Source organism: Haliotis asinina, chromosome 8 (genome assembly GCF_037392515.1).
Source record: "Haliotis asinina isolate JCU_RB_2024 chromosome 8, JCU_Hal_asi_v2, whole genome shotgun sequence".
Classification (NCBI taxonomy): Eukaryota; Metazoa; Mollusca; class Gastropoda; order Lepetellida; family Haliotidae; genus Haliotis; species Haliotis asinina.
This window is the reverse complement of record NC_090287.1, coordinates 28,524,741-28,541,048: the sequence shown is the minus strand read 5'-3', so window position 1 is coordinate 28,541,048 and position 16,308 is coordinate 28,524,741. Positions and strand designations below refer to the sequence as shown.

The following is a 16,308-nucleotide window of genomic DNA, read 5'->3' as shown; positions in this document are numbered from 1 at the left end:
ATGATTTGATGACGTAGTATGGAAGGAAATGAATGTTCGGATAACTTGAGCGGGGTCGCTAAGTTGCATGTTGTTGCTTTTATGCAATCAGTCTACAAGCCTTGCTGATGATTAAAGTCTAGTTAACAATGGCACAACACTTCCCATGTTTAGTGAGACATGGAGACAACATTAAGAAATACAAATACTTGCTGTTAGAGAAAGACCAGGTATTTTTGCAAACGCTTTACCAGTTCTGATGTTTATATTCATCAATCTAAGACCTCAAACGTGTAAACTACTGCACATTGCATTCCTGATGTTTTTGAACGATTGTCATTCAATATGGCCCGGAATATATGAAATTACTAAGCAACAGGGACATATTTCGCAAACTAAAATAATTGACCAAGAGTACATTCAGCACTTGCAGTAAGTGGAGTAAGTTTCTCGTTATGTGTCAGTCATTGAGAATGGGTGTCTTCCCAGGGGTACAGACAATTTCCCCATCCCCATAGCAAGTGAAGACACATAATGCACAAAGTGGTTCATCCCACCTATTGTACTACAATTTTATTATGAGTTTGGAATTGCTTGTTTGGGCCAAAGAGTTGTGTTACATAGGTATTTCTCTCATACAAAACGGACACACTGGTACATAACTGAAAAACTGTTTCAGCATTGATTACCACCCCAACCACTCCCTCTGCCTTCTCCGGGGAAGTCACACTACATCATCTAAGACAAGAATAGATTCTTAGTTCACATAGGTTTTTCTGTGACTTAACTTACAGGTTGCCTTTAGTGACATGTTATAGACCCTCTATCAATGTAGATATCTATTATCTACTTTTTCATATGAAGCAACTGGTATCATTGTTTATGTTCCTAGGTTACTATTGGCCGTTCTCCTGAAGTGACACATTGTCTGTTGTCGGTAATGGTATCAAGATGTCATGCAGTGTTAAAGAAACTGGCTGACGGTTCATGGAGTATCACAGACAACAAGGTACAAAAGTTATATTATCATATGAGTAAGTGAGTTTATTTTTATGCCACACTCAGCAATATTCTAGCTATATAGTGGTGAATTGTAAATAATGAAGTCTGGATCAGACAGTCCAGTGATCAACAGCATGAGCATCAATCTGCACAATTGGAAACCAATAACATGTGAACCAAGTCAGCGAACCTGACCACCTGATCCTGTTAGTGGCCTCTTAAGACAAGCAAAGTCGCCTTTCTCTAAAGCCCTATTTTGTCCTGGATCTTTAGAGGTATATTATTGTATGAAGAGATACAAGTACTGGCACTGTGGAAAGACTGATAGGCTTGTGTTAAACTGTGTGATATTAGTGTTATTCTTGTGCATTGTGATGTGTTCTTATTGTAGAATTGTACATTAAGGTTGACAGTTAAGCCTATCATTTCATATCGTGATGAAACTAGGATATCTGTGCAATAATCTGAGATATATGTAAATTTCAACATTAGAGTTATGTCAAAGACTGACTTTCATCGTTGATTTTAACACTCCATCTGGTGTGAGCTCAGAAAAGTCATATTTATTCATATTCGTCCAACTTCTAAAGACCTTTCAAAAACTCTATGTTTACTTATGATAATGGTTTCCAGAGTTTGAATAGTGGTTACGTAAATGATAGGAAGTTGACTGGACATATTTGTCCAACTTCAAAATGCCTTTCAAAAACTCCATGTTACTTATGATAATGGTTTCCAGAGCCTGAATGGTGTGTACGTAAATGATAGGAAGTTGACGGCTCAAATCCCACACGTGTTGAAGGATGGGGACCGGGTACAGCTGGGTATCCCAGTGAAGTCAGGACAGCCAGCGGAGTTCATCTTCCAGTTTCATGCTTCATTAAAAGTCAAGAGAACCAGAAAAGATTCTGCAGACGACAATAATCCAGCCAAGAAGAGACTTAAGGTGCATGCAACAACCAATAAAGATGAAAACTGTCCACAAGACAATAGAGGTGAAAGAATATCCAACACACAAGGATGTATGCCAGGTTTGTCACTGATAAGTTAGAACATTTCATTGACTAAATGATCTTAGGGAAAGTTTTGCATTTTGAGTATTTTTGATAGAGATAAAAGAAAAAAAAATGTAGGCAGGATTGGACATGGGAATCCTCAGAAACCAAAATGCCTAAGTTTTGAAAGGGCCTGTCAAGATGATGTGTTTTTAGTCTCTCCTGAATATACTTATACAGTCTAGCAGACATATAGCACATATTTATGTTTTGTTGCAAGAGTATGCTATGCTTTATGGAGGCTGTTGGGTCTGAGTGAGTTAGATGGCTGACTTGTGTGTGGGCTGCAAATCCTGGATGGCACTCAACCAAGTGAAAGTACTGGAATTTTACTTTATTGGGAAAGAGGGATCTCAAAGATTACAGTGTAACTGAAAGAGTAATGATTTAGGTATCCATTTCCCTTGAGCTCTTCCTTTCTGTATTGTTTGTATTATGTATTTTTGTGTCCATTGTTTGTCCTTTTCAAAAGCTCATTAAAGTGAGTTATGTAACATCACGTTTGCAATGCTCATAACAAGATTACAGATCATGTTATGATTGATTTAAATATGTGGTGTATCAAACCATATCCTTCATGAATTCATTTAGATAATTAAATAATAATATTTTTTTTCAAAAGGAGTGTCTTTACTAAATTTTGAGTGGTATTTAACAAATGATGTAGGCAAAGTCAAATGTATCCTAGCTAGGCAGGAAAGTAAACAACATTCTAATGTATGTAATTTGGCCGTGATGTAGTCATTGGTCTTTGATGTGATAGATAAGCGCAGTAAGCATGGTCAAAAAGTGTCAAAGAATGTTTTGTTATTGTTTCATTAAATATCAAGAATGATACATCAACTGCTGGCTTGTTGTGTAATATTCATGACGTTACCCATTGCTCTTGATATGTATCATCTTCACCTCATAGTGGATCATTTTGACCTCAGGTTATGAGGTAGTTTCATTGCTTGTACAGTTCCAGGATCAGTGGGTCATCATTAGGGGTGAAACAGTATATTAAAGTATTAGTAGAAGTATGTTTATATCCCCTGCAACATGTTTTGCAGGGGATATTAAAATGCACTCTGTCCGTCCGTGCGTCGGTGCACATTTGTCTTTTCCGGACCAGAACTTTCAAGCCATCCACTATTTCTTCACCAAACCTGGCACATAGATGGATCTGGTTGTGTACTACCTTTTGTTGGTTTTGGAATTTAGAAAAAAAATGCTTTTTTACATTTCCATGGCAACAAGTTTGACTTTGACTGAATTTGGCGGGTGTGCTCTTTTCCTGAGGAAAACAACTTTAAAACTGTTCACTATATTATTATTATACCAGATATATCTGGTGGTGTACTGATGCCTTTTGGTAGTTTTGGAATTGTGAATAAAATATATTTCTGTGTTTCCATGGCAACAAGTTTGACTGCGACTGAATTTGGTGTTTGTGTTATTTTCCAAAAAAACCCCACCCTTTCAATATTTCTTCACCAAACCTGGCACATAGATTAGTCTGGTGGTGTACTGGTACATATTAATGAAGAGTATTTTGCCATTGTGGGGGATATTGATGACACTGTCTTCTTGTTAGCTTTTGGTTTGGCATGCTGTAATGCAAACCAAAAATTCGGGTTTTCTTACTTTCTAAAATGGCTACATATCAAATCATTTTGTCAAAATCCATGCATTTTATTGCTAGATAACCGATATGTTCTTGAAAGCAAGTTCTCAAATACTGAACCTAAACTTGTGGAACAGAAGGCCTTGTACTGTAATACATAACGTACCATAGTAAGAGCATACCGTTTCACCCCTAGTCATCTTCTGGTGGTGTTGACTACATGTGTTTGGTTGTCAGATTCTCCTTATAAGGCATACAGGATAAAGCTGGATGCTCACCAGAAGGAGAAGGATGCTGCTGTGGACATGTTCAAGGCGCAGCTGGAGGAGATGCAGCGGAAGCTGAAGGCCAAGGAACAAGAACAGGAACTCATGCGAGAACAGCTGGAACAGGAGAAGCAGGAACGTGTCTCTCAGGCAGCAGCCCTGGATCAGCTCAAGTTCAAGGAGGAGAAGATGAGGGAGGAACTACTCAGTAAACAAGTAGGTTGTGTTAGTTAAGTAGGGACTTGTCAGTAAACTGTACTAAACAACAGTATACATTGTGTTGAAATGACATAAGGAACTCAGTAAACTGAGGCTCAGTATCACACTGCTATACTGAATGTAACAAACCCAGGTAGAAGGTCGTGTTGGCTGACCTTTTGAATTGACCAATCAGAGCACAGCTTACCAAATTATGAAAGATGACATTCGAGCATTTGAACTTTTACCTCAAAAACGTTTGTACTCAAATGATTCTGAATGCTATTTTGTCTCATCTGAGTGATACACATGCAGAATGCCAGTGAGCAGACGGTCGCAGAAAATTGTACATTGTACAATATTCCAGAATGCCATCTTGCGGAAATATAAGCTAATAATAATGATGTCATCAGAAACTCCAAAGCGTAGATACTGCAGGTAAAAAATATCTGTGTCTTACGCTGTGAGTACGCTGTCAATTTCATCATCAGTCCTACCAAACCCTGAATGGTAGCCGTTGTCTGATTGGTTAAATCTGTTTGGCCATGTCCTGTTTGATTAGATGTTTATAGGTCACTCAAAGGTTAGCTGACATGACCTACAAAGGTTTGTTAGAAGTACTTTTTAAACAGCAGAACATATTCAGAATACCGTAAGGAAGCACTCATAAAATAGGTAGGAGAACACAAAGTGTTGGAATGATACAAGTATCTAACACATTGCGTGTTAGTGAAATAGGCACAACTCAGTAAACAATGGTATGCATCATGTCAGAATGACACAAGGAGCTACAGAGTAAACAGGAAGCTTAACACATCGTGTCAGTATGAACTTAAACATTATAAACCCAGTAAACAGGGACCTGAAAAACATGTTGAGTAAACAATTTGGATACTGTGCTGTAACTTGGTCAAGCTCATATATAAATGACACTCATTAAAGCCATGTTTAGTGCTGTATGTTGTGAAGCATATTGGTGTTTGGTGTAGGAAGCTTTGGAGAGAGAGAAGCAGGCGATTGAGAAGAAGATGAAGGCTGAGCTGGAGGCCCAGTTGAAGGAGCGAGAGGCACGGTTGACGGAGTACCTGACAAATCAGCGAAACGCTCTCCTTGAGGAGAAGGGGCGAGTTCAGGAAAAACTGCAGCTGGAGATGGATAAAGCTTTGGAGGAGAAGGATAAGCTTCTTGAGGAGCAACTCATCAAGCAGAAGGTACGAACTTTGTCCCTGGACATTAGCTAGATGGTTTGTAGGGCCCTGTACAATGTTGTGTGTTGTCTTCAATTGAACAGCTGAATGTGGTCGTGGCTCCTGTGATCAACAGCATAAGCGTCCATCTACACAACTTGGATTCAATGGCATGTGTCAACATGTCAGCGAGCCTGACCACCTGATCCTGTTAGGCACCCCTCTAACAACAAGCATGTGTTACGGAAGACCAATTCTGATCCGCATTTTCATGGAATTCAGTCATGGGCTCTGACTGATGAGTAGTGGTGAGTCAGTACAGTCATGGTTTCTGACTGTGTAGTGATGAGTGAATTCAGTCGTGGATTCTGACTGATGAGTAATGGTGAGTGAATTCAGTCATGGGCTCTAATTGATGAGTAGTGGTGAGTGAATTCAGTCATGGATTCTGACTGTGTAGTGATTAGTGAATTCAGTCACAGGCTCTGACTGATGAGTAGTTGTGAGTCAATACAGTCATGGATTCTGACTGTGTAGTGGTGAGTGAATTCAGTCACAGGCTCTGACTGATGAGTAGTTGTGAGTGAATTCAGTCATGGGCTCTGACTGATGAGTAGTGGTGAGTGAATACAGTCATGGGTTCTGACTGATGAGTAGTGGTGAGTGAATTCAGTCATGGGTTCTGACTGATGAGTGGTGGTGAGTGAATTCAGTCATGGGCTCTGACTGATGAGTAGTGGTGAGTGAATACAGTCATGGGCTCTGACTGATGAGTAGTGGTGAGTGAATACAGTCATGGGCTCTGACTGATGAGTAGTGGTGAGTGAATACAGTCATGGGCTCTGACTGATGAGTAGTGGTGAGTGAAATCAGTCATGGGCTCTGACTGATGAGTAGTGGTGAGTGAATACAGTCATGGGCTCTGACTGATGAGTAGTGGTGAGTGAATACAGTCATGGATTCTGACTGTGTAGTGATGAGTGAATTCAGTCGTGGATTCTGACTGATGAGTAATGGTGAGTGAATTCAGTCATGGGCTCTGATTGATGAGTAGTGGTGAGTGAATTCAGTCATGGATTCTGACTGTGTAGTGATTAGTGAATTCAGTCACAGGCTCTGACTGATGAGTAGTGGTGAGTGAATACAGTCATGGATTCTGACTGTGTAGTGATTAGTGAATTCAGTCACAGGCTCTGACTGATGAGTAGTTGTGAGTCAATACAGTCATGGGCTCTGACTGATGAGTAGTGGTGAGTGAATTCAGTCACAGGCTCTGACTGATGAGTAGTTGTGAGTCAATACAGTCATGGACTCTGACTGTGTAGTGATGAGTGAATTCAGTCATAGGCTCTGACTGATGAGTGGTGGTGAGTGAATTCAGTCATAGGCTCTGACTGATGAGTAGTGGTGAGTGAATTCAGTCATGGATTCTGACTGTGTAGTGGTGCGTGAATTCAGTTATTGGTCCTGTGTGATGTGTATTGATGCCATGTCCCCAGGAGCAGCTGGAGAGAGTCATTGAGGAAAAGGAGCTAAAGCAAAAGATGCTGGAGAGTCAGCTGAAGGATACAGTGGCAGAGAATGAAAAGCAGAAGGAGTCGACATACCAAACTAGGGAGGATATCCTTTCCAACCTCACTGACGTCATGGAGTCTGAGCTGCAGTGCAGCATCTGTAATGAGCTCTTTGTCCAGGTAATCCACAGTCGATCATGTCATACACAAGACCAGATTTTAATATTAGAATATCTGCAATCGTTTTTATTTTGTCATCATTATATTTTGAATGTTTTATGTTTTGCCTGTATTAGTTGTACTGAAGATATTACAGTGAATCAGTGTGAAAATTGGCAATGATTGGGATGTAATACCTCCTGGTGAATTCATAGTTATAGCTGGATGGTTGGGTAGTCCAGTGGTTAATGTGTTCACTCATCACACTGAAGACCCTGGTTCAATTCCCTACATGGTTACAATGTGTGAAGCCCATTTCTGGTGTCCCCTGCCATGATATTGATGGTAAGTGATGTAAAACCCAACTCACTCACCAACTCATAGTGTCAGTTTTCTGTTTTCTTAATAATATCTCCGTTTACTACACAAGGCAACATCTCTGAACTGTTCCCATGGATTCTGTGCACTGTGCATCAACCAGTGGATGGAGAGGAAAAAGGACTGTCCTGTGTGTCGAGCCCCTGTCACAGGACAACATCGATCCATTGTCCTGGACAGCTACATTGACAAGATGGTGGACCATCTCACTGATGAGCTGAAGGAGAGGAGGAAGGAGCTTGTGGAGACTCGCAAAGGTGGGTGAGCAGTAGCTGGTGATATCATCTTTAATTGACCTTTTAGACACTGTGTCAAGGAAGACAAAGTTGACTTACATTTTATCTTTTTTTTTCATTAAATGTCAATCTATTTTTGTAATGGTAGTAGAGTCTGTAATGAAACATTGCATGGACAAAATAATGAAATCATGGGCCAGCTCCCTGTTTTTAGTGACGTACATAGTAGGATCTGTCAGCTTGTATGAAACAGACCAGTCCTCGGGACCATTCTGGAGTTCGGAAAGGATGTTCAGTCACAGGGTTACACCTGTTTTAGGAATATTTGTTCAAGAAAGTTTTCAGTATGTCATTTCAAGTTAATGTCTGGTCATCTGTTCAGATATTCATGTTGGCTATCCTTGATATTCATGTTGATTGTCCCTGATATTCATGTTGGCTATCCTTGATATTCATGTTTACTGTCCTTGATATTCATGTTGGCTATCCTTGATATTCATGTTGGCTGACCCTGATATTCATGTTGGCTATCCTTGATATTCATGTTGATTGTCCTCGATATTCATGTTGGCTATCCTTGATATTCATGTTGGCTGACCCTGATATTCATGTTAGCTATCTTTGATATTTATGTTGATTGTCCATGATATTCATGTTGGCTATCCTTGATATTCATGTTGATTGACACTGATATTCATGTTGGCTATCCTTGATATTCATGTTGGCTGACCCTGATATTCATTTTGGCTATCCTTGATATTCATGTTGGCTGACCCTGATATTCATGTTGGCTATCGTTGATATTTATGTGGATTGACCCCCTGATATTCACGTTGGCTATCCTTGATATTCATGTTGATTGTCCCTGATATTCATGTTGGCTCTCCTTGATATTTATGTTGATTGACCCCCTGATATTCATGTTGGCTATCCTTGATATTTATGTTGATTGACCCTGATATTCATGTTGGCTATCCTTGATATTCATGTTGATTGTCCGTGATATTCATGTTGGCTATCCTTGATATTTATGTTCACTGAGCCTGATATTCACGTTGGTATTTCAGCTGAACAAGCCAAGTGGGATGCCGACCACCCGACTGACTCAGCTGGTCCATCAGGGGGACGGAAGAGAGCAAGACCAATAGTTATAGATAGTGACAGCTACAGTGACAGCTCTGCTGAGGAGTCCATTGATTCCAGTGAATCTGACGATGGATTGCCAGGAGCCTACTATGGGGGATATGGAAGATGTTACAACTGTGGTAAGTCTCACTCTGAGTGTTGGCAAGCTCCCCTCAGTGACATAACATCACCACAACAAGTTGACTTTTCTGTAGTTGATCAGAAGAGATTGGCATGAGAAGATTTCTGGTGGGTGCTTCAGGCGAATTAGTACACCTGTTATAGTGAGGTGTATGACAAGATATAATTATACACAAAGTGACAGCCTCTAGCTTTGCATAGGATTTTGATTGCAGCATGTGGAGCTATACTACCAATGTAAATACAGGATATGTTGGCTGATGAAAAATGAAGCAGTTGGAAAACATGTACAGTGTTTTAAATGGACTGAGTAAAATGTGGTGCATTGTCACATGATTGCTGTTTATGCCAGAGGAACTAGGCTGGCTACATGGAACACTTGCTTCATACTATCCCCACCACCAATTCCCCACTTTTCATGGATACAGTGTTTGAATCCCATTTCTAGTGTCTCCCCTGCAGTGATATTGCTGGAAGAGTGCCAAAAGCTGCATACAACTAAACTCACTCACACCCAGCTTTTCAAGGCAGTTTTCACTTGTCTGAACATGAAGTTACATTTATGCTTAGAAATATTTGATGACTGTCATGACGGCAGATCCTCAGCATTCTTTTCTTTGTCAGTTTCAAATTCTGTTTCATTTGGACCATCAAGTAATTAGCACAGAATGTCATGACAATTGTTGGGAAAGTTGGATGCTTTCCTAGAAATCTGCAGCTTGAAACCAATCTAATGTAAGTTATAAATTACTTAATGCAATAAATAAGAAGTTGTTATCCACAAAGTGGTATGGTATGATAATACTGAAGGGAAAACTTTAAACTAACTTACAGATTGCTTATTACAATGATATGTATAAATTTTCAAAATTTGAATTGGGGTGGTGGGGTAGCCTAGTGGTTAAAGCATTCACTCGTCACGCCAAAGACCCGGGTTCGATTCCCCACATGGGTTCAATGTGTGAGGTCCATTTTCTGGTGTCCCCAGCCCCGATATTGTTGGAATATTGCTAAAAGCGGCGTAAAACCAAACTCACTCACTCACTCAAAATTTGAATTAAAGCTGAAAAGGTAATCAATCAGTCTGTGTGTAACATATAAGATCATATTATACAAACTTGTAGAGTCTAGTGTAAGTCTTTTGAAGCTGAAAGTTGGAGAGTGAGTCAAAGCTTTGAATAAAGAAATTGTGTATAGTCAGACATATTTCATTGTTAGTAGATGTAGGATTATTTGTTGGCCAGTTCAGTTGACAGATATATTCTTCATTCACAGGAAGAAGAGGTCACTGGGCCAGTGGATGTCCAGAGGGCTAATATCCAGATCAATCAACTACAAGTACCCCAAACCATGAACTTCACTTCTCCAAGATGGACTACTGCTCCACCACAACATCCTTGTTTATTCAGCAGCCTTCACTGAAGTCACGAAAACATTCACCTGTGTGGACTCATTTCAAGGACATTGGTCTAAATTATTTTGAAATGGTTTCATAAAGATGGGCATGTATGGTCAAGAAAATACTTGATGAAAGTACTCTTGGTCTTGAGTTGATTCAGCTGAGGTGACATGTCATCTGGAATAAAGTGCTACTGACTGTATTCACTTCAAGAGAGGCATCTGGTTTAGATGACTCGCCCATTGAGAGGAACAGCTACCGATCTATCTAAGCTGAATGATACTCACTTCAAGACTGATGTTCAGTTCAGATGACTTGAATGGTAATACTGTGGCACTAGTTGTATTTACAGCATCGTCCATCCATTAAGTGGTGATCAGACTACAGTTTGTTTTGTGTTTGCCCTTGGATAAGTGATGTATTTACTTTGACAGTGTACTTACTGAAAATGCTGTGTGACCTAATGTTTGCATATATTTGCATATATTTGCATTGAAGCCGAATAAGAAATTGCACATAGACGTGTCTTAAGACATTTACTAACGGTACATATTGTTCTATCTGATCACATAGATATATTTTTGAGGGTTCAATTATTTGATTTGTCAAATCACATTCTGTGATTATGTAATTGTGTGGTATGCTACTCAGCTTTGATAGGGATAATCACTTTCATTTTTAAATTAAAATATACACTTGATATACTATGAAAATATGCTTTGCCTATTATTAAAACATAAATGTATACTAATGAAAAGTTGGGTATTATATTGCAATTAAAGATTACTTATGTTACAAGTTGGTATTTATTTTCTGATTAGTGTGTGTAGCTGTTTCATCGATTGTCTGAGAGTTAATATAACCAGATCTTAATTACATCATCCTTTCAACATTTCCAGATAGGTGTCCAAAAGTATGACTTCAGCTTTGATGTTATGCTTGTAAAAGTTTAGATTCAGCCATCTGTTATCTTTATGAATGGATGCTGGATGCCATGATTAAAGGATAAATTAAACACTCCTTACTGAACAGATCGAAAAGATCATTACATAATGAATAGCTTATCGCCAAGTTTAGGAAATGTAGGACAGTGAAGCATGATTGCAAGATATCTACACTTGGAAAGTAATCAGGGACTGGTAACTATATAGTTCCAAATAATACATTTGATGAAAATTGTATTCTATATTTATTTGCTGATGAAACTGGAATAAAATGACCTAGTATGACAATGTTTGTAACTACTCAGTGGCAGTAACTACCCTGTTGTATTGTTTACTCTACTTCCTTGCATCATCTGCAAAATGATACATTTTGTACACCAGAAACTTGACTATCCATTTGTACAGTTGTTATCCCAGGCATTTATCAGCATGAGGTGAATGCTACAAATTAAAGATATGAGGATGTTCAGGATGATAAGACTGTTGAGAAGAAATGAGTCCTTCATGTCAGACAAGTATTAAAGTGTCTTTCAAATGCATATTTTTGTATGCAGGTTTATTGCAGCTTAAGCAAGAACCATTAGTTGGAAAAGGTTCCCAAGCTTGAACTTTTGTTGTGCTAAAAGGCATTACTATCCTTAAATGCAGAATTGTCATTGCTAATGACATTTAGGTTTGTTTGACAGTGTTGAGGTGAAAGATGTTACTGATTGGGAAGTAATTTAGTTTGCAGAGTTGCATCCCTTTGTCATGCAGGGATATCGGTTCTAATCTACTATTTGGTGTGAATGTGGTAAATGCAGAACAGTTAATATGTCATGGATATTAATGTATTTACACTGAGTCCAATTGAGGGTTTGAGAGCAATTTAGAATGAGCTTGCAAGTACATGTGTGTGAATATTGTTCATCGACCCTGCAATTACTTCCATTTGATGCCATTGCATTAACTTATGTGTTCTTTGTACAGATGACATCAGGAATAGATTCTACCATTTATTATTTGTCTTAGAACAATATTTTCATAGAATTTATCGTTAGATTAGCTGATCTTTACTTTAAGTTTCTTATTGATAAGAAATAGTGAGTGATAATGATGATTTTGTTGACTTCAAAATGGGTTGTAATGATTACTGTTTTTTAGTGAACAACTGTTCCTTCAGTTTTTATGATTATAATATTTGTGTTTCTTTTCTTGTAAAAGTTAAAAAGCCAAATGGGTTTCTCAGAACTTTTTCTTTCATTTTTCCCTTTCTTTTGTAAGAAAAAAAATCCTATTTTAACATTGAGAACCAGTTGACATCTTGTTTACACTATTAGAGAATAAACAATTTTTATTTACAGATTTGTTGGTATTGGGAAGAATTTCATCACTTGAAAGTGTCAGGGTTTCAAGACAGGCATCATATATTAAGAATCTGAGAACCACAAGACTTTTAAAGGTTTTGTGTCACTCTAAATGTTATGAGTACTCTCCGTTCGTGTAAGGCATCACTGAAGAATCAGCTGAAGAGAATGTTCTCTGTCTGTAAATGTCTGTTGTGTTTTGGAGGATTCTCAGTGTATTATTTTAATATATGAAATCCCAGGTTTAATTGACCTGTCTTTATTGTCCAGTTAATATAGACATGGACAGTGGCAGGTCAGTGGCATAAATCGCCGTCCATGTCATACCAAAAGACATTAGAAGATGGTGCTAACAGCAACTCTATCATTTTCAGTTGATTTTAGTGCTGTGATATAGAAAATTCTTAGCAAATATTAGTTGACCAAACAGAATTTTTCTGGACTTTGTGAGGAGTGGCTAAAGTTATGGACTGCTTCTTGTTATCCTGCTTTGGGATAAAACATGGACTGGTCTGGGTCAGTGTAATTTGTCTGAGTGGAATATCTCAGTAGGTTAGCTCTTTTGCTTTAGTCTGGACTAGTACAAGTAATCACTCACTCAATGCGTAACTTTGCATTATATTAGTGCAACAATCTTCATTGAGATCTCATAACTCAATTTCAATCGAAGATTTTTGCACCTCTGCAGTCTAAGTAAACTTAGTCTCAGTGTATTTTGTTACACTCCACCACTGAGTCTCAGTAGTGGAGTGTAGCGAAAAGTACTGAGGATAAGTTTACTTAGACTGGCACCTCTGAAGATCTGGGTTAAAACTGATGTTCAGTAATCCATGCTTGTTGCAAGAGGGGACTAATGGATTGGTTGGTCAGACTCGTTGACTTGTGAGACAGGTGTCATTGTATCACATTTGCATATCGAAGCTCATGCTGTTGATCACTGGATTGTCTGGTCCAGAGTCAATTATTTACAAACTGCCACCATATTGTGCTGCATAAAACTAAACTCATTCACTTACCCAAGTTTTTTGACTGAGAAAAGGAAATTAGCAGGAAAAATACCATTATGTTCGTTCAGTATTAGCCAGACACTTGCATCACCATCCTCAATGTCCCCAGTGTATATGTTCCACCATGGTGGAGATTTATAGGAACGTATCCCCAGGAGATATTGAGGATGCTGCAGCACATAATTTGGTAATTGCTGCTGCATTTAGTCAGGTCGGGATCCGATTAGTTGCATTTTCTGCTTAGGTAATTATTGTATCTTTGCCTCAAACATGACGTACATATACATGCATTGCAATGTACAGATGGGTTTGTTTTTGTGTTTCACACAGTGTTACCCAGTTTCATTTAATAAAATCAACCACTGGGTACGTGTTTTGCATGAAAGTAAAGTTCTGCTCAGGAAAGATCCCTTTGGCACAGACCCTCGTGTCATTGCGAGGATTAATGATTTTTTTGTAAGAAAAACATAAACATTTTGAGATATATTGAAGCGTTTCAAGTCGGAGGTCATCTCAAAATGTTTACATTTAAAAAGAAAATCTTTGATCCTTGCAATGACAATATCACTACTGGGAACACCAGAAATAGGCTTCACATTGTATGTTGAGAACCGAACCAGTCATGATGTGATGAGTGCACACTTTGACCGTGAGCCTACCCCACTACCCCTCAATTTTCTGTGTGGGGTGGGTAGACATGCTGAAAAGCAGCAGTTATATCATTATAATCTAGTGTTTATGACACACACTCATGAGACACATTCAGAAACATCGTTGCAGAAGTGCATAAATCTTTAGCCCCATATTACACCTGATGTCATTAGCACTAAGCACTATATTAGCACTAAGATCATATATCTGACTCCTAGTGACACGTGAACTCTCTGACCACTATGCTCCACGGCAGGTAGCACTGTACTGCTTATACACATAAATTAGGACTTGAGGCAAAGGTATTGTCTCATGAACAGGCCTTCAGCAACCCATGCTTGCCATAAAAGGCGACTATGCTTGACGTAAGAGGCGACTAACGGGATCGGGTGTCAGGCACGCTGACTTGGTTGACACATGTCATCGGTTCCAAGTTGCGCAAATCGATGCTCATGCTGTTGATCACTGGATTGTCTGGTCCAGACTCGATTATTTACAGACCGCCGCCATATACCTGGAATATTGCTGAGTGCAGTGTAAAACTAAACTCACTCACACGACAGTGTCATCACACCCCAGTCTAAGTAAACTTACCCTCAGTACTTTTCGTTACACTCCACCACTGAGTCTAACAAAACCTTATGGGAGGTCGCGTCAGGTAACCTTTGAGATTGACCAATCAGAAAACATCTTACCAAATCGCGAAAGTGGACATTCGCACATACCTTTTGAACTTTTTTATCTCGAAAAGGTTCGTACCCGAATGATTCCGAATGCTATTTAGCGTACGCTCGCTTCCGGGTGATGCACACGGCGTACGTACAACCATGACAACGGTGAGTAAAACAGTCGTTGAAAATGTTGTTTTGGGCAATATTCAAGGATGTCATCTTGCAGAAATATTAGCTAATGGTAACCATGTCAACAGAAACCCCAAAGCGTATATACTGCAGGTCAAATAGTTGTGTTATATGTGGATATTTGTTTGTGGAGCGATCGGTGTCAGTGATATGAATATTTTGAAAGTCCCTCCGATCCCTAAATAGTAGCCGTTGTCTGATTGGTTAAACCTATTTAACCGTCTCGCGTTTGATTGGACTGTCATTGGTCGCTCAAAGGTTACCTGACGCGACCTTCTAGTAGGTTTTGTTAGACTCAGTGGTGGAGTGTAACGAAATACACTGAGACTAAGTTTACTTAGACTGCATCACACCCCGACAATGGGAGATATTGCTCACAATATCAATCTCAGGTTTGTCTGGTCCAGACTGAAATATTTACTAGCGGCCAGGGTGCAGCTGGATTATTGCTGATTTTGACTTTCGTTCATAAGCAGCAAGCACACATTAAATGAAATGCCGAGATCGAGTAGGGTTGGTCTAAATTAACGCTCATCACGTTCACACACGCATTTGTTTCACTGTTCCAACTACTGCGCTTACACCCTTGTAATACAAACCAATAATAGCGATTTGAATCTATGGTCGTCTGTTAACTTATATCCTAAGTTGAATAAAATTCCGCATCTTAGTTTTTTAATTGGCAACGTAAAATTATGAAGATTCGCAATCTTAATTTCACTTTATTTGGTTTACTTTGTTGAAACTAACATTCATCCGTAGTTTTTCACTGCATTGCTCTAGAATCCTGTTCTTTAATGACGTATCAGTGTCTAACGTAACTGTTTTAAGGGAGTGCACTATTTAACCTCTAGACCACCATCGACAAAGAAGCAAGTTTTGGGCGCTCATTCTATAATAATACAATATATAGGAAAGTGTTTCATGCCATATATCGCATAAACCAAGCCTTACCTATCTTGACTAACAGTTGCTTGGGAGATTGTTATCAGATAAGTCCTGGTTTACCCTTAAAAAATCGGAAAACTTATAAACAAAATTAGCAATGTACACGGTTGTATGAAACAGGCCATAACATGATCCGAGTCACAGAGATTTTCATGCATTACAAGGTAGTTGATCATTTTACGAAAATACCGAACGCCATGCACACACAAATAATTTTAGGAGATGATAGTCTGAGTGCATTGTGAACTGCAAGAGAGCGTTATACTGCTGACAATGTCCGTTATAGATTAGTGTAGCAGAGTCGAAA

At 39.0% G+C, this 16,308-nt stretch overlaps 1 protein-coding gene across 1 annotated transcript; it reads left to right on the top strand.

Moving 5' to 3' along the window:
* LOC137293513 (E3 ubiquitin-protein ligase RNF8-like) lies at positions 1-13,890 on the top strand. The gene is made up of 9 exons (XM_067824108.1): positions 1-209; positions 872-988; positions 1,721-2,012; positions 3,880-4,124; positions 5,096-5,317; positions 6,793-6,987; positions 7,397-7,601; positions 8,648-8,845; positions 10,122-13,890. The coding sequence occupies exons 1-9, from the start codon at positions 129-131 to the stop codon at positions 10,160-10,162; spliced, it is 1,596 nt and encodes a 531-aa protein (XP_067680209.1). The 5' UTR covers positions 1-128; the 3' UTR covers positions 10,163-13,890.
* Positions 13,891-16,308: the final 2,418 nt, after the last annotated feature.

Excerpts from the sequence above, each read along its gene's own strand:
- LOC137293513 (XM_067824108.1), top strand. The coding sequence starts at position 129 with ATGGCACAACACTTCCCATGTTTAGTGAGACATGGAGACAACATTAAG. Across the intron at positions 6,988-7,396 it reads GTAATGAGCTCTTTGTCCAG|GCAACATCTCTGAACTGTTC; the intron begins GTAATCCACAGT and ends TTACTACACAAG. Across the intron at positions 7,602-8,647 it reads GCTTGTGGAGACTCGCAAAG|CTGAACAAGCCAAGTGGGAT; the intron begins GTGGGTGAGCAG and ends TTGGTATTTCAG.